Below are 18,635 nucleotides of genomic sequence, written 5' to 3' on the forward strand. Positions count from 1 at the left end.
CCTCAGAGTGGGAGGACAGCTGGCTAAGCCAAGACATACATGCAACATGATGGACAGGAGAAGAATAGGTAGAAAAGGTCAGCAACACAAGGCTCATCCCAGCATCTCGGACACAAGGAGAAACATTCTAGGGCTGGTCTAAGGTTAATTGTCGAGCTGTTTGGAAGATGGCGGAGGAGTAAGACATGGAGATCACCTTCCTCTCCACAGATACATCAAAAATACATCTACATGTGGAACAACTCCTACAGAACACCTACTGAACACTGGCAGAAGACCTCAGACCTCCCAAAAGGCAAGAAACTCCCCAGGTACCTGGGTAGGGCAAAAGAAAAATGAAAAAAAAAACAGAGACAAAAGAATAGGGATGGGACCTGCACCTCTGGGAGGGAGCCATGAAGGAGGAAAGGTTTCCACACACTAGGAAGCCCCTTCACTGGCAGAGATGGTGGGTGGGTGGGAGGGAAGCTTCGGAGCCACAGAGGAGAGCGCACCAACAGGGGTGTGGAGGGCAAAGCAGAGAGATTCTCGCACAGAGGATTGGTGCCGACCAGCACTTACCAGCCTGAGAGGCTTGTCTGCTCAACAGCCGGAACGGGCGGGGCTGGGATCTGAGGCTCGGGCTTTGGAGGTCAGATCCCAGAGAGAGGACTGGGGTTGGCTGCATGAACACAGCCTGAAGGGGGCTAGTGCACCACAAGTAGCCGAAGGGAGTCAGGGAAAAAGTCTGGACCTGCCAAAGAGGCAAGAGAGCATTGTTTTGGGGTGCGTGAGGAGACGGTATTCCTTCCCTGTGTGCCCACAGAAGAAAGAGCACTGCCTAAGTGAGCTTCAGAGATGGGCGTGAGCCGCAGCAATCAGCTTGGCCCCAGAGATGGGCATGAAATGATAACGCTGCTGCTGCAGCCACCAAAAATCCTGTGTGCAAGCACAGGTCACTATCCATACCCACCAGGAGCCTGTGCAGCCCACCACTGCCAGGGGCCTGTGATCCAGGGACAACTTCCCTGGGAGAACACACGGCGTGCCTCAGGCTGTTGCAATGTCATGCTGGCCTCTGCCACCACAGGCTTGCCCCGCATTCCAATTATGACTACAGTACCCCTCCCTCCCCCCAGCCTGAGAGAGCAAGAGAGCCCTAATCAGCCGCTGCTTTAACCCTCTCCTGTCTGGTCAGGAAAAGGTGCCTGAGGGCAAGCTACATGCAGAGGCAGGGCCAAAACCAAAGCTGAACCCCAGGAGCTGTGCAAACAAAGAAAAGAAAGGGAAATCTCTCCGTGCAGCCACAGGAGCAGCAGATTAAATCCCCATAATCAACTTGATGTACCCTGCATCTGTGGAATACCTGAATAGACAACAAATGTTCCAAAAATTGAGGCAGTGGACTTTGGGAGCAAAAGTAGACTTGGGATTAGCTGTCTGAGACTGATTTGTTTCTGATTTTTATGTTTATCTTAGTTTAGTTTTTAGTGCTTGTTATCATTGGTGGATTTGTTTATTGGTTTGGTTGCTCTCTTCTTTTATTTTTTTATCTTTTTAAAATTTTATTATTTTTTATATTATTATTATTTTATTTTACTTTATTTTATTCTTTTTCTTCCTTTTTTTTTTCTTCCTTTTATTCTTAGCTGCATGGTTGACAGGGCCTTGGTGCTCCAGCTGGGTGTCAGGCCTGAGCCTCTGAGGTGGGAGAGCCGAGTCCAGGACACTGGACCACCAGAGACCTCCCGGCCCCACGTAATATCAATCGCCGAGAGCTCTCCCAGAGATCTCCATCTCAACACTAACACCCAGCTCCCCCCAACAGCCAGCAAGCTCCAGTGCTGGACTCCCTATGCCAAACAACTAGCAAGACAGGAACACAACCCAACCCATTAGCAGAGAGGCTGCCTAAAATCATAATAAGCCCACAGACACCCCAAAACACACCACTGGACACGGTCCTGCCCACCAGAAAGAAAAGATCCAGTCTCACCCCAGAAAACAGGCACCAGTCCCCTCCATCAGGAAGTCTACACAAGCCATGGAACCAACCTCACCAACTGGGGGTAGACACCAAAACCAATGGGAGCTATGAACATTCACACTGTGGAAATGAGACCCCAAACACAGTAAGTTAAACAGAAAAGAAATATGCAGCAGATGAAGAAGCAAGGTAAAAAACCACCAGACCAAAGAAATGAAGAGGAAATAGGCAGTCTTCCTGAAAAAGAATTCAAAGTAATGAGAGTAAAGATGATCCAAAATCTTGGAAATAGAATGGAGAAAATACAAGAAACGTTTAGCAAGGGGCTAGAAGAACTAAAAAGCAAACAAACAATGATAAACAACACAAATACATGAAATTAAAAATTCTCTAGAAGGAATCAATAGCAGAATAACTGAGGCAGAAGAACGCAAAAGTGACCTGGAAGATAAAATAGTGGAAATAACTACCGCAGAGCAGAATAAAGAAAAAAAAATGAAAAGAATTGAGGGCAGTCTCAGAGACCTCTGGGACAATATTAAATGCACCAACATTCGAATTATAGGGGTCCCAGAAGAAGAAGAGAAAAAGGAAGGGTCTGAGAAAATATTTGAAGAGATTATAGTTGAAAACTTCCCTAACATGGGGAAGGAAATAGTCAGTCAAGTCTAGGAAGCGCAGAGAATCCCATACAGGAAAAATCCAAGGAGAAACACGCCAAGACACATATTAATCAAACTATCAAAAATTAAATACAAAGAAAAACTATTACAAGCATCAAGGGAAAAACAACAGAGTCTGTCACACAGAGTGAAGTAAGTCAGAAAGAGAAAAACAAATATCATATTCTAACACATATATATGGAATCTTAAAAAAAAGAAAAAAGAAAAAAAAAAGGTTCTGATGAACCTCGGGGCAGGACAGGAATAAAGACGCAGACGTAGAGAATGGACTTGAGGACATGGGGAAGGGGGAAGGGCAAGCTGGGACACAGTGAGAGAGTGGCATGGACATATATACACTACAAATGTGAAATAGATAGCTGGTGGGAAGCAGCCACATAGCACAGGGAGACCAGCTCAGTCCTTTGTGACCACCTAGAGGGGTGGGATAGGGAGGGTGGGAGGGAGGCACCAGAGGGAGGGGATATGGGGACATATGTATACGTATAGCTGATTCACTTTATTATACAGCAGAAACCAACACAATATTGTAAAGCAATTATACTCCAATAAAGACATTAAAAAATAAAGTTAACTGTCTTCACTTTGATTCTCTGCAGAAAAATTCACACTTATGCCTTATTCCCTAACATTCCTTAGCCTTTAGACCATTTCTCTACAAAGACTTTGCAAATATATAACATTTATCATTTACTACAATGGTAAAGACGTTGGTGAGCAAATACTGCAGAGTGTCCCTCTAGAGACTGAAGGCTGGCTATAGGCAAAATATTTAGAACTCATTCAGGGATGGCAGATAGGTACCAACTGTGACTGACTTTAGGAGCTGCTTGGAATGAGGATGATGTCAAGCCTAGACCCAAGCTCAGTGGAAAATAACCCCATGACCCTTTAGCAAGGTATTGGATAGGCAGGCACAGGATATGGGATAGGGACATACAAAGATATTCACTTTTTAAAATGTATTTACAATATCTGGCTTAAATCACTTAACATGTTTTATTTTCCTATGGGATAGGTCATAACATTTTTTTCAAATCTCGAATTAATGATAAAATTTCATTAAAATGGTAAAATTTAAAAACATATTTAAAGTTATAAACATTTTCTAAAAATAATTTCTAACATAATCATCAGCCTGGCAGTTATAGAATGCACCTCAGTTTTCTAATAAATGAACACAGTAGGAAAGAAAAAGACAGAAACTTGAAACAAGCACAGTATTCTCAATAACAACCAGAGAAAACTCTGCTTACCATTGCCTAAAAGTGCTTAGCATGGTAGAAGGTGAGGGCCAATATGTAAAGCAATGATTCCTAAACTGTTAAACTTTGGCTAGGTAAAGACCATTTGATAATCTGATAAATTATATAAGCTCCTCTGCAAGAAAAATGCCATTTGTAAACCTACAAAAATATGAAAAAATTCTGAGGAGTCAATATCTTCCTGAAATTCATCCATTGACTTCAAATCCCTTGCTAAAGTGTGAAGAAATCCTGGTGAAATGGAAAAAAAACAAAAACCATAAAAAACAAATAAAACAACACTTTGCTTAGTGCCTGACAGATAACACGTGCTCAATCAATAATTTTTGAGAAATGAATAAACATGAAGTCAGGAAGCTTAGATTGAAGTTGTGTTATCATAGATAAGTCACTTTAAAGCTCTAGGCTTGGTTTCTTAAGAAATCTTGTACTTTTAGTGATTTTCAGTATTTGGAATATTCTCAATATTTTCAGAGAAAAATTAATGTTTAATAGATTTAAATTTGCTATGACTTCTGATAAGAAGCATGTCCTTTTTTTTTTTTTTTTTTTTTTTTGCTGTAGGCGGGCCTCTCACTGTTCTGGCCTCTCCCGTTGCGGAGCACAGGCTCCGGATGCGCAGGCTCAGCGGCCATGGCTCATGGGCCTAGCCGCTCCACGACATGTGGGATCTTCCCGGTTCGAGGCACGAACCCGTGTCCCCTGCATCGGCAGGCGGACTCTCAACCACTGCGCCACCAGGAAAGCCCAGCATGTCCTTTTAAAACCTGCATATATACTCCATTATCTGGTGAATAATAAGAAAATAAGTGAGGCTAGTTGGCGTTTGTGCTTTAAAACATGGAAGGAGCAAGCCTGGAAAGTTGGGTTGATTTGGACAAGGTCAGTTTAATTTCTCCTGTTTCTTACCACAGAACATACCTCTATACTATAGTTTTAAAAATGAGTAGGTTAGATAATAATAATAATATAGAGAGTCAGAAAAAAAACCTCTGTTTCAAGCAGTTGCAAATTCTAAACTGAAAACAGCCTATTTTTGTACTGAAAATGCTTATGTTTTTTAGGCAAATGCATTGAATATTAGTTACCAACAGATTATATTTTATATCAACAAGTTATATTTCCAGCTACGCATATTTGCCCTTTTAATCTTTGAATTAGTACAGTAGAAAATATTTCTGAAAAGTATAATCTATAGATCCCCCTAAGAAGCAAAGTAGAAATATAACTGAAAAATGTGATATAGTGGAGTCACAGGACTTAGATTAGAATAAAACTCTGCCACTTACTAGTTCTATGATTTCAGATAAGTCTTTTACCTTCTCTAGGCCTTGTTTTTCTGATACATGCTAAGGTGACAGTATCAGCTGCCCTGACTGACTCATAAAATTATTTTGAGGCACAAATTAATGTGTTTTGAAAATTAAAGTTTGTTAAATCATGGAAGAAAATAAAATCAGTAACCCCTTTAACCTCTTCTGTAAGGTGCCTATATTTTTAGGGCCCAAACTCACTTAACTGGAGATAAATTGACACATAACAAATGAATGGCACTGAAAATGCTTTTGCTCATTAAAAAATGGTTTAACATGTGGATGAGATAAATGTAAGTTAATGAAAGACACACGCACAAAAATTATCTTAATTTATACAAGGGTTTAAAAATTAAGGGACAACCGCTTCACGAAATTCCCTTATAGAAGACTCAAATCATCAGAAAATAATCTGACACTTGTTGGATCCATACTTAGGAATTCATGTGGCAATATTCCTGTTTTCAGAAGCAGATACCAGTTGAACACATCTGATTTCTAGAGAAAATACCAATGAGAACACATGCCATTTTGATGTCAGAGTTTCAAAATGAGTGTTATCTGGTCTATCACCAAACACGGCAGAATAATTGTCAGAATTTTGATACAGTGGTATAACTATGCTATAGAAATAGTTATCAAAGGAATAACTATAAAGTTCTGTCAAATATACTTGAGCCAAGAAACTCTAAGTCAGTTCAATTTTAAATAAATAACTAAATAAATATTAAAATAAATAAATAAAATAGTGATGGTTTCAATCTGTTAATAAATTAGCTTTGCAAATAAATGTTTTGGTAGCCTGGAGTAATTGTCAAACTTCTCAAGGCCTCAATACTCTTATGGTAAAATGGATTCTACAACTTCTCCTCTCTGTCTCATGGAAATTGTAGTGAGGATCAAATGAAATAATGTACATCACAGCACTGGGTAGAGTATAAAATGCTAAATACATATAAGGCATTATTTTTATCGATAGGCTATAAACTTCATGTAGGCAGTAACTTAAATAATTCATTATTGTATTTTAAACACTGAATAACAAACACATAGTTTTTATGAAGTTGGTTTTATTGGATAACTAATAGAAATAGTCACAAAACCGGTATCCCTCACTGGAAATCTAACATGTCATAGTTCTTTTCATAAAACAGCTAGATGCATCCAAATAGAATGCCTCAGAAGATTGGAATGTAGGGGAAAAGATGGATACTGGGACCGAAAACATCTATGCATTTGAAGGTCAGGACATCAGCAAAGATTTTGCAAGTACCAGAGGACAAAGCAAGATGGATTATTCAATATGTGCTACAACTAGTAAGCAATAGAAAGATGGTCAGGAGTTTAGAGAGTGAAGAACAGACAAATAACAAAATGAAGAGCCAGTCACCAGGGAGACCACAGGAAGTAAGAGAAAGAAAGAAAAAAAAAAAGGCAGGGGAGAGGATTAGACACAGACCATGAACATGATGTATATGATAGATGTAAATCCTTTCTCAGTTATACACAATATCTACTTTATTGATGACCTTGGACCATTAACTTTTTAGGCCTCACTTTACACACACACCCGTCCCCCCCATTACACACATCATGTGTGTATATACATATACACACACAAATACTCAATGCATCATACGTATATACCTAAGTTGTTTTGAGGAGTAAGCATGTTTAGTGCTCAATATATATCAGCTGTTATCATTACTAGAGATTTTTTAATTCTACAGATTCAAGGTTACACGTCTAGAATGAAGCAATAAAAATTTTTTAAAGAAACAAATTTTGGGGGCATATTTACCATCAACATATCATATATTATTTTCTATAAATGTATACGTACTATAAACACAATATTAAATGAGGACTGACATGATGCTTATGATGCTCTTTAAAGAGAGCAAATGTTAGCAACATGACAGGTGGAAGAGAACCTTCAGCAAAGGCATAAATATGTCGGTCTCCACACAGGTAAAGTCAGTCCAGGTAGTTGTCATGGCCAAAATATACGTTCAAAAGGCTTCCCACCCAGAATGTATCAAATCTTTAGCCTATAGAACATGAAAGTGAGTTCAGAAATAATTTCCAATTAAACTCAGCAACATCTCCTTCTGAAAATCTGGTATCAAAACTCAAACAGTCTCGCATTCCCTACCTCAATAGGCAAGTTGATAAATTTAATTTTTGGTGACTAGGGAGCATTACATAAGTGAAGTGACCAAAACAACAACAACAAAAGTACGTAAGTGAAATTGAGTGGCTTACATTTTAAAATAAATGTTTAAGCTGCCCAGTAATCATATTTAGGGCAAATTAAAACAGTAATTTTCATTTTATAATTTCTCAAACAACAAAGTTTGTTACTGCTTTACTGCATGTATTATTTGGTAAATTACTGCGATGAACTGAATTGTGTCTCCCTCCAAACTCATATGTTGAAAGCCTATCTCCTAATGTGACTTTACTAGAAGATGGGGCTTGTAAGGAGGTAATTAAGGTTAAATGAGGTCCTAAGGGTGGGACCCTGATATTGTAGGATTAGTGTCCTTATAAGGAGAGACATCAGTGAGCTCGCTAGTGCTCCTCCGTGTGAGGACACAGTGGGAAGGTGGCTGCTGCTAACCAGGAAGAGGGCTCTCACTAGAGACCAAACCCTGCCAGACTTGATCTCAGACTTTCCAGCCTCCAGACTTTGAGAAAATAAATTTCTATTGTTTAAGCCACTGTGTCCATGGTATTTTTTTATGTCAGCCTGAGCAGACTAACATATTTATTTACTTATTTATTTATTCTTGTTTCTTTAATGAGAATACCCAGTTCTCTGGGTATTCCTAAAGTCTTAATTAAACACAACAATTTTTTTTTCTTACTACACTGATGGGATAGTCAACTGTTATAATTTTCTTAAGAAAGTTGACCTCAGCAAGATGAAGGGCTAGGAGATCCCAACGCTTTTCTCCTCGTCTCAAAAAACCCAGCAAAAATAGTAAAGGAACTATAAACTGATGAAAATATCTCAGGAAAAGCTCTAGACTGCAGTGAGGAAGTAGCAAAAACACTGTAGAGCTCAAAAACTGATGATGGTTGCATAGGAAGCATTTTACCTTCATCACTCCATCTCCCAGTCTAGAGCAGCTTAGTGCCAGGAGGGGTCCCCACAGAATAACTTCACCGCACAGGTAAAAGGAGAGCAGGAGAACCCCTGCGACCCTCACCACTGTGGATTCATATAGTTTTCACCAACACTGATCCTGATGATGGAGCATCTCAGAGTCTCTGCTGCTGAATCTCCTCCCCAGGGCTGGAGTTATTGTTGCATGAGACCTGCCCTCAAGGGCCCCCAGTAGCCATTCTCTGGGATTGGGATGCCCCAGCATGTTGCCTCATATGAGACTGGAGCTGCTATACTGCTCTGAGATCTGCCTCACTGAGTTCTCAGTTCCCAGCTCTGACTCATCATTTCTGGGGACCAGCTGACTGATGCTCTGAGTCCCACCCTAGGGTCCCAGGTCATAGCTCTGAACTGTTAGTGCCAGGGCTATGCTGCTGCTGGTCTGAGCCCCATTCTCTGGGTCCAACCAGGGATATGTTACTGCTCTTCTGTGACTGCCCCCTGGGGCGAAAGTTGGGACTTTGTTCCATCATCCCAAGACTGTGCTGCTACTGTACCCTGACCCCAAGCCATTGTGCACCCTATTATCCCAGGGTCCATGCTGCTGCTGTATCCTCCCTGCCTGCTCCCAATCTGAGTCACTGTGGAGAGTCCCAGAGACTCAGACTACAGTTCCCCAGAGATTTGCAGATACTTACACAATGGACACCAATGCCATTGCTGCACAAGTGTACCTGTGCCTCAGGACCCTGGTACTGTTGTAGTTCCACATGCATCTGATCCTAGGACTGTGGCTCCACTACTGCTCTGAGTGCCAGCACACCAGACCAGCCAATAAGAGGGATCCCCTTGGCTAGAACATCTTCCCACAAGTGAAAAAGGAGAATAGGAGAATCTCAGCAGTCTTTGCCATTCAGGAAGTCAATAACCTTAGCCACCACCACCAACCACAGGACCTCGGCCATCTTAAGCACAGTGGACCCCTACAGTCTGTGCTAACATTGACCTCAGCAGATGGAGATGCATGGAAACTATTCTGCTGTGCTCTTTCAGGAATAAAAGTTACCCTCACAAGCACACTTGGGGAAAGTCTTTCCTTACCAAAGCCAGGCCATTTGTGACAACCTAAGTGAAATAAACCAGACAGAGAAAGAAAATACTGTATATTGTCACTTATATGGGGAATCTTCAAAAAAAAAGGCCGATTTTATAGGAACAAAGAATTGAATGGTGGTTGCAAGGAGCAGAGAGGAGGGAAATGATGTGATGGATGTCAAAGTGTACAAATTTGCATTTATAAGAAGAATAAGTTCTGAGGATCAAATGTATAGCATGGTGACTGTGGTTAATAACGGGGTATTTATCATTCAAAATTGCTGAGAGTAGATCTAAATCTTTCTCACTACACACACGGAAAATAGTTAACTATGTGTGAGGTGAGGGATGTGTTCATTATTTTGATCTTGGTAATCATTCCACAATATATTTGTACATCAAATCGTCATGCTGTACACTTTAAATATATATGATTATATTTGTCAGTTATTCCTCATTCAAGTTAAAAAATCCAAACTCCAAAAATAATGTGTATTAGGTTTCAATAACATTACAATTTTTCAATAATTTTAGTGAATTACTTTATAGTTACATACATTCAATAAAAACTACACTTTGAGATAAAAATAAGAACACATTTTTCATCAGAGCATAAATTAGAATCATCATACACACAATTTTAACATTTTATATTGGAGTATAGGTGATTAAAAATGGTGTGCTAGTTTCAGGTGTACAGCAAAGTTATACAGTTATACATATACGTGGATCTATTCTTTTTCAAATTCTTTTCCCATTTAGGTTGTTACATAATATTAAGCAGTATTCTCTGTGCTATACAGTAGGTCCTTGTTGGTTATGCATTTTAAATACAGCAGTGTGTACATGTCAATCTCAAACTCCCTAACTATATCTCCCCTGCCACCCTTGCCCCTGGTGATCATATGTTTGTTCTCTAAATCTGTGAGTCTATTTCTGTTTTGTAAATAAGTTCATTTGTATCACTTTTTTTAGATTCCACATATAAGCGATAACATACAATATTTGTCTTTCTCTATCTGACTTACTTCACTCAGTATGACAATCTCTAGGTCCATCCATGTTGCAGCAAATGGCATTATTTCATTCTTTTTAATGGCTGAATAATATTCCATTGTATATATGTGCCACATCTTCTCTATCCACATATATTTATAAGGAAAAAATTCACTTTTGGTATACATATCATAAAATTACACTTTTAAATTTTTATGAAGAAATTATAACTAAAGGATACTTTTATGTTTTAAGAAAGCAGAATATGTATAATATATAATCTATATTTACATACATATGTTAATCACAAAGCAGATTATGCCTAATACAAAAGGAACTAAACAGAAATACAAAATATTTCAAAATATTGAGTGTGCTCCAAGTGATGGGATTTTAAGTGGTTTTTTTTTTTTTTGGCCTTATACATTTAGACATGTTTTGAAATTGTTCTTTACTGAAAAAATAATTCTTCTGAAATTAAAAAAATAAGTATATGTAAAAGTAAAATAGAGGAGCAAAATGGAGGGTAGGTATTCCAGAGAATATCAACTCCAAATTGAATCAAGGAAGATAAAAAGTAACTCAAGTCCTGGGCAAATAATAATCTGCAGGGCCTCAATTCTTTCCTTAGTACAGAATGTTTACTGCTGCTGGCAGCCTTCCCTAATCAAAAGCCAGCTCTCAAACATTAATAAGGACACTGAATTTATCAATATGTCTTGCAATTGTCAGCACATGCCATTATTTTTAAGATAAATTCATGTGCTTTAGCAGCAGCCATTGCTCCTTCAAAGATTATCTTCACTAAAAACCATCAAATCTATTCAAAACTGAATAGATTCTCAGGAAACTACTTTCAGGGAAATAAAATATTTTGCTACTTATCTCAGGATTCAGCAAGTTATTGCCAAAAATATTTGTGGACTCATTTTAATAGGTACATGGATGGATTCCTGTGGTCACAGACATTAGCTTCTACTCTCTACTGCCCTGACCAATCTACTTATGTATCCATGTACATACGTATGTATGGATGGATGTATTCATTCATTTATTTAACATATGTTTATACAATGTTTAAAATGTGTACTGTTGATATAAAACTAAGTAAATGAGACGACATAAATGTAAGTTGTCATCAAGATGAGTGGATGAGTACATTATAGCAGAAATTTTTGGTTGCCTCTCCATTAACAATTAGATTTCTTTACTTCTAAAAAGAAGCAACATTTCACAGTAGAAGATGAAAACACCAAAGTCTCACTTTTGCATGGGGTCATGCCCAAGTTTGGGGAGACTTCTCAAAAAATGTTCCTCCTTTACAAAAATTATGACAGTCCAGGACAAGCATCTCCCCTCGCACCCTTTTCTTCTTTGACTTTGTACACAGGTATATAGTTCTTTAGACACTATCACTATATAATGACGAATCAAAGCTTAGAACAAGTCAGTTATGTGAGGATCATGATATGAAAAAGTCTGAAACACAAACAAACAAAAAACTCTGGGTCCTTGTTGACATTGTTTAGCTACTGAATAAGTTAATTTAACTACTAAAATTGCCATGCTTCTAGAACTCGTGTTATTGGAGTTAATAAAAATTAAACAGTGTTTTGGGGTGAGAATATGGGAAGACATCCTAATTTATGCAACTTCATGGTCTATTCATACACAATTCACTTGATTTCATATAAAAGTGCTCTTCTCAAAGTGGCCTAAAATAACAAGGCTTATGAATAATGTCTCATTTTTTCAAGTAATACAGATTTGCAACAAATCTTGATTTTGGTAATTTCTGAAAGTTGATAAATTACTAATCTATATTTAACAACTGTCATATTACAAAGAAGTAAATCATGGAAAATTATTGGATCTCCTCATGCTTTTCTCCCAACTTTTCTTTCTATAACTCTTCAATTTGAGAAATGAAATTTAAAAAGCCTCATATGATCTTCTATCTTACATAAATCTTCCAGGCTAATACCTAAAACTTATCAGCTCTAGGGAGCTTGGAATTCTCTTATTATATTCTTGATCTTATTAAGTTAACCAAATCAGAGAACTACATGTTTCTTTGCAAATGTGAACACACAAACACGCACTAGTTTTTTTTTTTTTGCCAATTTCAATTATTTATTATTGATGACTGCAAAAAGCTAAGGCCAAGCTGAATGTAAAAGTTAAGATACCCTGAGCTTAAGAGTCTTAGTATGAAAGATTGAAGGTACACAGGCAAATATCTTGGATTTTATACTTTTATCTTATCTATTTATCACATGCAATGAGCAGTGCTGAGAGTCAGCAGTAAGCATTAATGAGAATTAATTCAAAGTTTTCTTGGTGTGCTGGAGAATATCTTGTTATAGATGAGGTTAAAGGAATGGCAGGAAGCATACTTATGAAAGACTAAATGGCAAAATGTGCCCAGATTCATGACTTGCATGGAATAAGGATTTAATAGATATTGGTTTACATAACAGGAACACCTTTCCATGATTCTAAGCCAAAAATAAATGTGTTGGAGAAGAGTGAGAAGTCATTTCTTACTGTTTTAATCAGAAAAATTAAAGGATTTTCCAACCATTAGATAACGTGAAGAATTTTCTGTACTTTAAACCTGATATTCATAGATTGGGATGATCATTGTAGTGAACACATTTTTGAAAAATAGATATTACGCACAAAGTAATTTGCACTTATTTATTAAACAAATTATTATTCCTACTACTAAGAGCCTAATACTCTATCACTCTACTGCATTTGGGAATGCAGACGGCACAATTAAAGGCACCTGCTTCTATCTCCTTTGCTCAATGGAGATAAAAGGACATATCTCTATTAGTTTCTTCTTGCTACTATAACAAACTACCATGAACTAAGTGGCTTAAACAACAACACAATTTATTCTCTTTTTGTTCTGAAAGTCAGAAATTTGAAATTAATTTTATGGAACAAAATCAAGGTGTTGAAAGGGCAGTTTTTTCTGTAGGCTATGGGGGAAAATCCTTTACATTGTCTTTCCTCCCCCAGCTTCCGTGGTTACATAATCTTCTTTTTACTTAGGCAGTCCTGTCTTACTCCTATTAAAAACTTGTGCGATTATACTAGATAACTTAGGATAATCTTCCCATCTCAAGATCCTTAACTGAATCACCTCTGCAAATTCTCATTTGCCATGAAATATAACATTCACAGGTTCCAGGGATTAGCAAGTGGATATATTTGGGGGGCCATTAGTCAGTCAACCATAATGATAGTTTGTGATAGATGTCTACCTATACATAGGCATTGATAGTCTTAAAAAGTATCAATAACCAAAATCAATCAACCATGATTAAACATGAAGACTATAATAAGAAGATTTATATAGGCATCTCTGGAAGTCAAGAATGTAAGTCACCAGTGGACCTCATCTGTGGAAACTTGTTCAGTATATGTTCTCCTTAATGTAAATATACTGAAAGACATGCCTCAATGTTGAATTAAAGTAATTGAAGCATACAAAGGGACTTTAAACACTTTGGAATGAAGCCTGCCTTTGATTAAGAATGTACCTAGGAAACCATATCTGTACTTATCTCCATTAATTAAGTAGGCAATAAAATTAAAACACCTTCAATTCAGTCAAATACAACTTTAATTCTTGTGAAAATCTGGAAATTAAATTTAAGCTAAATGATATTTTAGATAGCTTAGGTATTGAGCTAGCCAGTTGGAGGGGGTAGGGAGGAAGATGCTTACCTTAAATAATAAATCTTTCTTCCCATAACGAAGCTCCTTCAGCTGGGCTTGGATTTTTTTTGACTGTAAAAAAAAAAAAAAAAAGGATTAGTGACTTAATTTCATTTATATTTTCAAAATTGAAGATTAAAATTCTTTTAAACTGCATAAGAATGAATTTTGCAGCCAAAGAAAAAAGAGCTCAACTAGTTTGGAAGTGAAACAGAAAAGCTTAATCTTTGCTTTGGGAGTCAGACATCCAGCTATTCTAGGCAGGAAGAGAAAACCAAAACCTGTTCAAAGGAAGCATATTGTTTAAAAGGTAATATTTTTAAAAAGTGGCTTATTGTTCCTCTCTTCAGCTTGTTCCACTCTCCCTGCCAAAAAAACAAACACACACAGAATTTGAGTCACCTAAACATGTCCAACAATTAACCTTTAGGTGCTAAATATATCTATGGATATGTATGCCTCAGTTTTCACTGCTTATTTTCAATTACATGAATTTTTTAAGATTAAATATGCATAAGATTCAGTTGACAATCAACTTTAAATTTGACACACGTACAAAGGGAAGGTAGCAAGCAAATGTGACATGAGATGAGGGAAGTAGCTAGAATGCTAAGATGCTAAGGTGAAGAGTGTTTGCCCTTTAGAATAATGCACTTGTTAAGAGGACCATTACAAACATAAAAGTACTTATAACAAAGAAATCTTTCCCAGGAGACATGTTTGTTTACTGTTTGGAATATGTTCTGGTGAGCCACAGATGCTGATCTAGCATTCCTATTTTTCCAAAGCAGACTCAATTTCAAACATTCTAACATTATGATCTCAATTATTTGTCTTTCTACATGTAAGATTATAGGTTCTAATTCTTCAGTAGGATAAAAAGAACACATGCAAATAGATTATCATAGTCACATGAAAATGATATTTGAAAAAATAGTTAAGTGGGAATGCCAAATGGTTTAGTCATTTTGGGAAACTGTTTGGCAGTTTCTTATAAATATAAATTATACAGAAATTCTTTCTAGGTATCTACCTAAGAGAAATTATAATATATACACAGATGTTTACAGCATATTTATTCATAATAGTCAAAAGCTGGAAATATCCCACATGTCCATTAACTGATGAATAATAAACAAATTATGGTACATCCATGAAATGAAATACTAAAATACGGTTAGGCGTTTTTTAAAATAAATTAAGTCTGAAACGTAACAATATAGATGTATTTCAAATGTATTAGACTATGTGAAAGAATCCAGTCACTAAAAGCTATATTTTGTATAATACCATATATATGATATTCTAGAAAAGACAAAAGACTAGGGACATAAATCAGGTTAGTAGCTGACGTGGACTGGGGGTTGGTGGTAGAAATTATAAAATATCAAGTGGGAACTTTGGAGGTGATGAAAAGTATTCTCTGTCCTGAATACTGATCAAACCCATTAAAGTATATATGATGAATTCTATGTAAATTACATCTCAATAAAATTCTATGTAAATTATATCTCAATAAAATTTAATTTTAAAAGTTGCTGGCCATAATAGTCACATGTAAAAAATTGAACATTCTCTAGACCATATACAAAAGTAAACTCAAGATGGATTAAAGATATAAATGTAAGACTGGATACTATAAAACTCCTAGAGCAAAACATAGGCAGGACATAAATCATTGCAGTAATTTTTTGGATCCATCTCCTAAAGCAAAGGAAACAAAAGCAAAAATAAACAAGTGAGACCTAATTAAATGTAAAAGCTTTTGCACAGCAAAGGAAACCATCCACAAAATGATAAGACAACCTATTAAATGGGAGAAGATATTTGTGAATGATATGACTGATAAGGAGTTAATATCCAACATATACAAATAGCTCGTACAACTCAACATCAAACAACAACAACAACCTTGTTTAAAAATGGGCAGAAGACTAATGAGAACCTACTGTATAGCACAGGGAACTCTACTCAATGCTCTGTGGTGATCTAATGGGAAGGAAATCTAAAAAAGCAGGGATATGTGTGTAACTGATTCACTTTGCTGCAGATCAGAAAATAACACAACATTGTAAAGCAACTATACTCCAATAAAAATTTTTTAAATAAGGGGCAGAAGAACTGAATAGACCCTTTTCCAAAGATGAAATGCAGATGGCCAACAGACACATGAAAAGATGCTCAACACTGCTAATCATCAAGGACATGCAAATCAAAACCAGAAAGAGATATCACCTCACACCTGTCCGAATGGCCATGATCAAAAAGTCTACAAATAACAAATGTTGGCAAGGAGGTGGAGAAAAGAGAACCCTAGTACACTGTGGCTGGTATTTTAAGTTGGTGCAGCTACTATGGAAAACAATGTGGTGCTTACTCAAACAACTAAAAATAGAACTACCATATGACCCAGCAATCCCACTGTTGGGTATATATTTGAAGAAAATGAAACCACTAATTCAAAAAGATACATGCACTCCAATGTTCATAGCAGCATTACTTCAATAGCCAAGATATGGAAGCAACTTAAGTGTTCATCAACAGATGAATGGATAAAAAGAATGTGGTATAAATATATACAATGAAACATTATTCAGCCATAAAAAAGAATTAAATTTTGCCATTTGCAATATGGTGGATGGACCTAGAGGGTATTATGCTTAGTGAAATAAGTCAGACAGAGAAAGACAAATACTCTATGTTATCACTTATATGTGGAATCTACAAAACAAAACAAAACAAATAAATCTAAATGAAAAAAACAGAAACAGACTCATAGATATAGAGAACAAACTAGCGGTTACCAATGGGGAGGAGGAGGTAGGGAAGGGCAAGGCAGGTGTATGGGATTTAGAGTTACCAACTATCATGCATAAAATAAATAAGCAACAAGGATATATTATACAGAACAGGCAAATATAGCCATTATTTTGTAATAATTTTAAATGAAGTATAATCTATAAAAATATTGAATCCCTATTTTGCACACCTGAAACTAATATAATATTGGAAATCAACTATACCTCAATAAAAAAGAAAAGAGGAAAGTAGGATAAACCAAGTACACCTTCAGTTTAGATGTAGGATTTAATACAGACTTAATTTCTTGGCTATTTTTTGAACTTAGCTTTAAAAAATTCTATCCTGTAATGAAATGGTTGCCAGACTTTAATGTGCACTAGAATCACCTGGAGGGCTTCTTCAAACACAGAATAAGTCAGTGAAACTATTCTATATGATACTGTAAGGGTGGTTATATGTTATATGTTTGTCAAACTCTACAGAATGTAAGCAACTAAGAATGAAACCTAAACTCAACTAGGGACTCTGGGTGATAATGATGTGTCAATGCAGTTTCACTGATTATAGCAGATTTACCGCTCTGCTGGAGGATGCTGCTAATGGGGGGCTGAGTGGGGGCAGGGAGTACCTGGGAGCTCTCTGAACTTTTTGCTAAATTTTGCTGTGAACCTAAAGCTTCTCTAAAAAAATAAAATCTACTTAAAAAACAAAAAATAGAGGAGGAGCTTCAAGACGGTGGAAGAGTAAGATGCGGAGATCACCTTCTTCCCCACAAATACATCAGAAATACATCTACACGTGGAACAACTCCTACAGAACACCTACTGAACACTGGCAGAAGATCTCAGACCTCCCAAAAGGCAAGAAACTCCCCCACGTACCTGGGTAGGGCAAAAGAAAAAAGAATAAACAGAGACAAAAGAATAGGGACGGGACCTGCACCAGTGGGAGGGAGCTGTGAAGGAGGAAAGGAAGCCCCTTCCACTAGGAAGCCCCTTCGTGGGCGGAGACTGCGGGTGGCGGAGGCGTGAAGCTTCGGAGCCACGGAGGAGAGCGCAGCAACAGGGATGCAGAGGGCAAAGCGGAGAGATTCCGTCACAGAGGATCGGTGCCGACCAGCACTCACCAGCCCAAGAGGCTTGTCTGCTCACCCGCCGGGGTGGGCGGGGCTGGGAGCTGAGGCTCCGGCTTCAGTCGGAGCGCAGGGAGAGGACTGGAGGCGTGAACACAGCCTGAAGGGGCTAATGCGCCACAGCTAGCCGGGAGTGAGTCTGGGGAAAAGGTCTGGACCTGCAGAAGGGGCAAGAGACTTTTTCTTGCCTCTTTGTTTCCTGGTGCGCAAGGAGAGGGGATTCAGAGCACCGCTTATAGGAGCTCCAGAGACGGGCGCGGGCCACGGCTATCAGCGGGGACCCCAGAGACGGGCATGAGATGCTAAAGCTGCTGCTGCCGCCACCAAGAAGCCTGTGTGCACGCACAGGTCACTATCCACACCTACCCGCCAGGGAGGCTGTGCATCTCGCCACTGCCAGGGTCCTGTGATCCAGAGACAACGTCCCGGGAGAACTCACGGCGCACCTCAGGCTGGTGCAACGTCACGCCGGCCTCTTCCACCGCAGGCTCGCCCCGCACTCTGTACCCCTCCCTCCCCACGGCCTGAGTGAGCCAGA

The 18,635-nt window shown here is 38.0% G+C and overlaps 1 protein-coding gene across 1 annotated transcript in view; it reads right to left on the reverse strand.

Annotated features, from left to right (window-relative positions):
- The window catches only part of LUZP2 (leucine zipper protein 2), a gene marked incomplete at both ends in the record, with an annotated part of 465,699 nt that overhangs the window by 103,227 nt on the left and 343,837 nt on the right, over positions 1 to 18,635 (reverse strand). The window contains one exon of the mRNA XM_082627973.1: positions 14,173 to 14,235. Coding sequence (XP_082484099.1) covers positions 14,173 to 14,235 — 63 coding nt within the window. The remainder of the gene's footprint in view (positions 1 to 14,172; positions 14,236 to 18,635) is intronic.

Source organism: Mesoplodon mirus (assembly GCF_964341445.2).
Source record: "Mesoplodon mirus genome assembly, chromosome: 7".
NCBI classification, from domain to species: Eukaryota; Metazoa; Chordata; class Mammalia; order Artiodactyla; family Ziphiidae; genus Mesoplodon; species Mesoplodon mirus.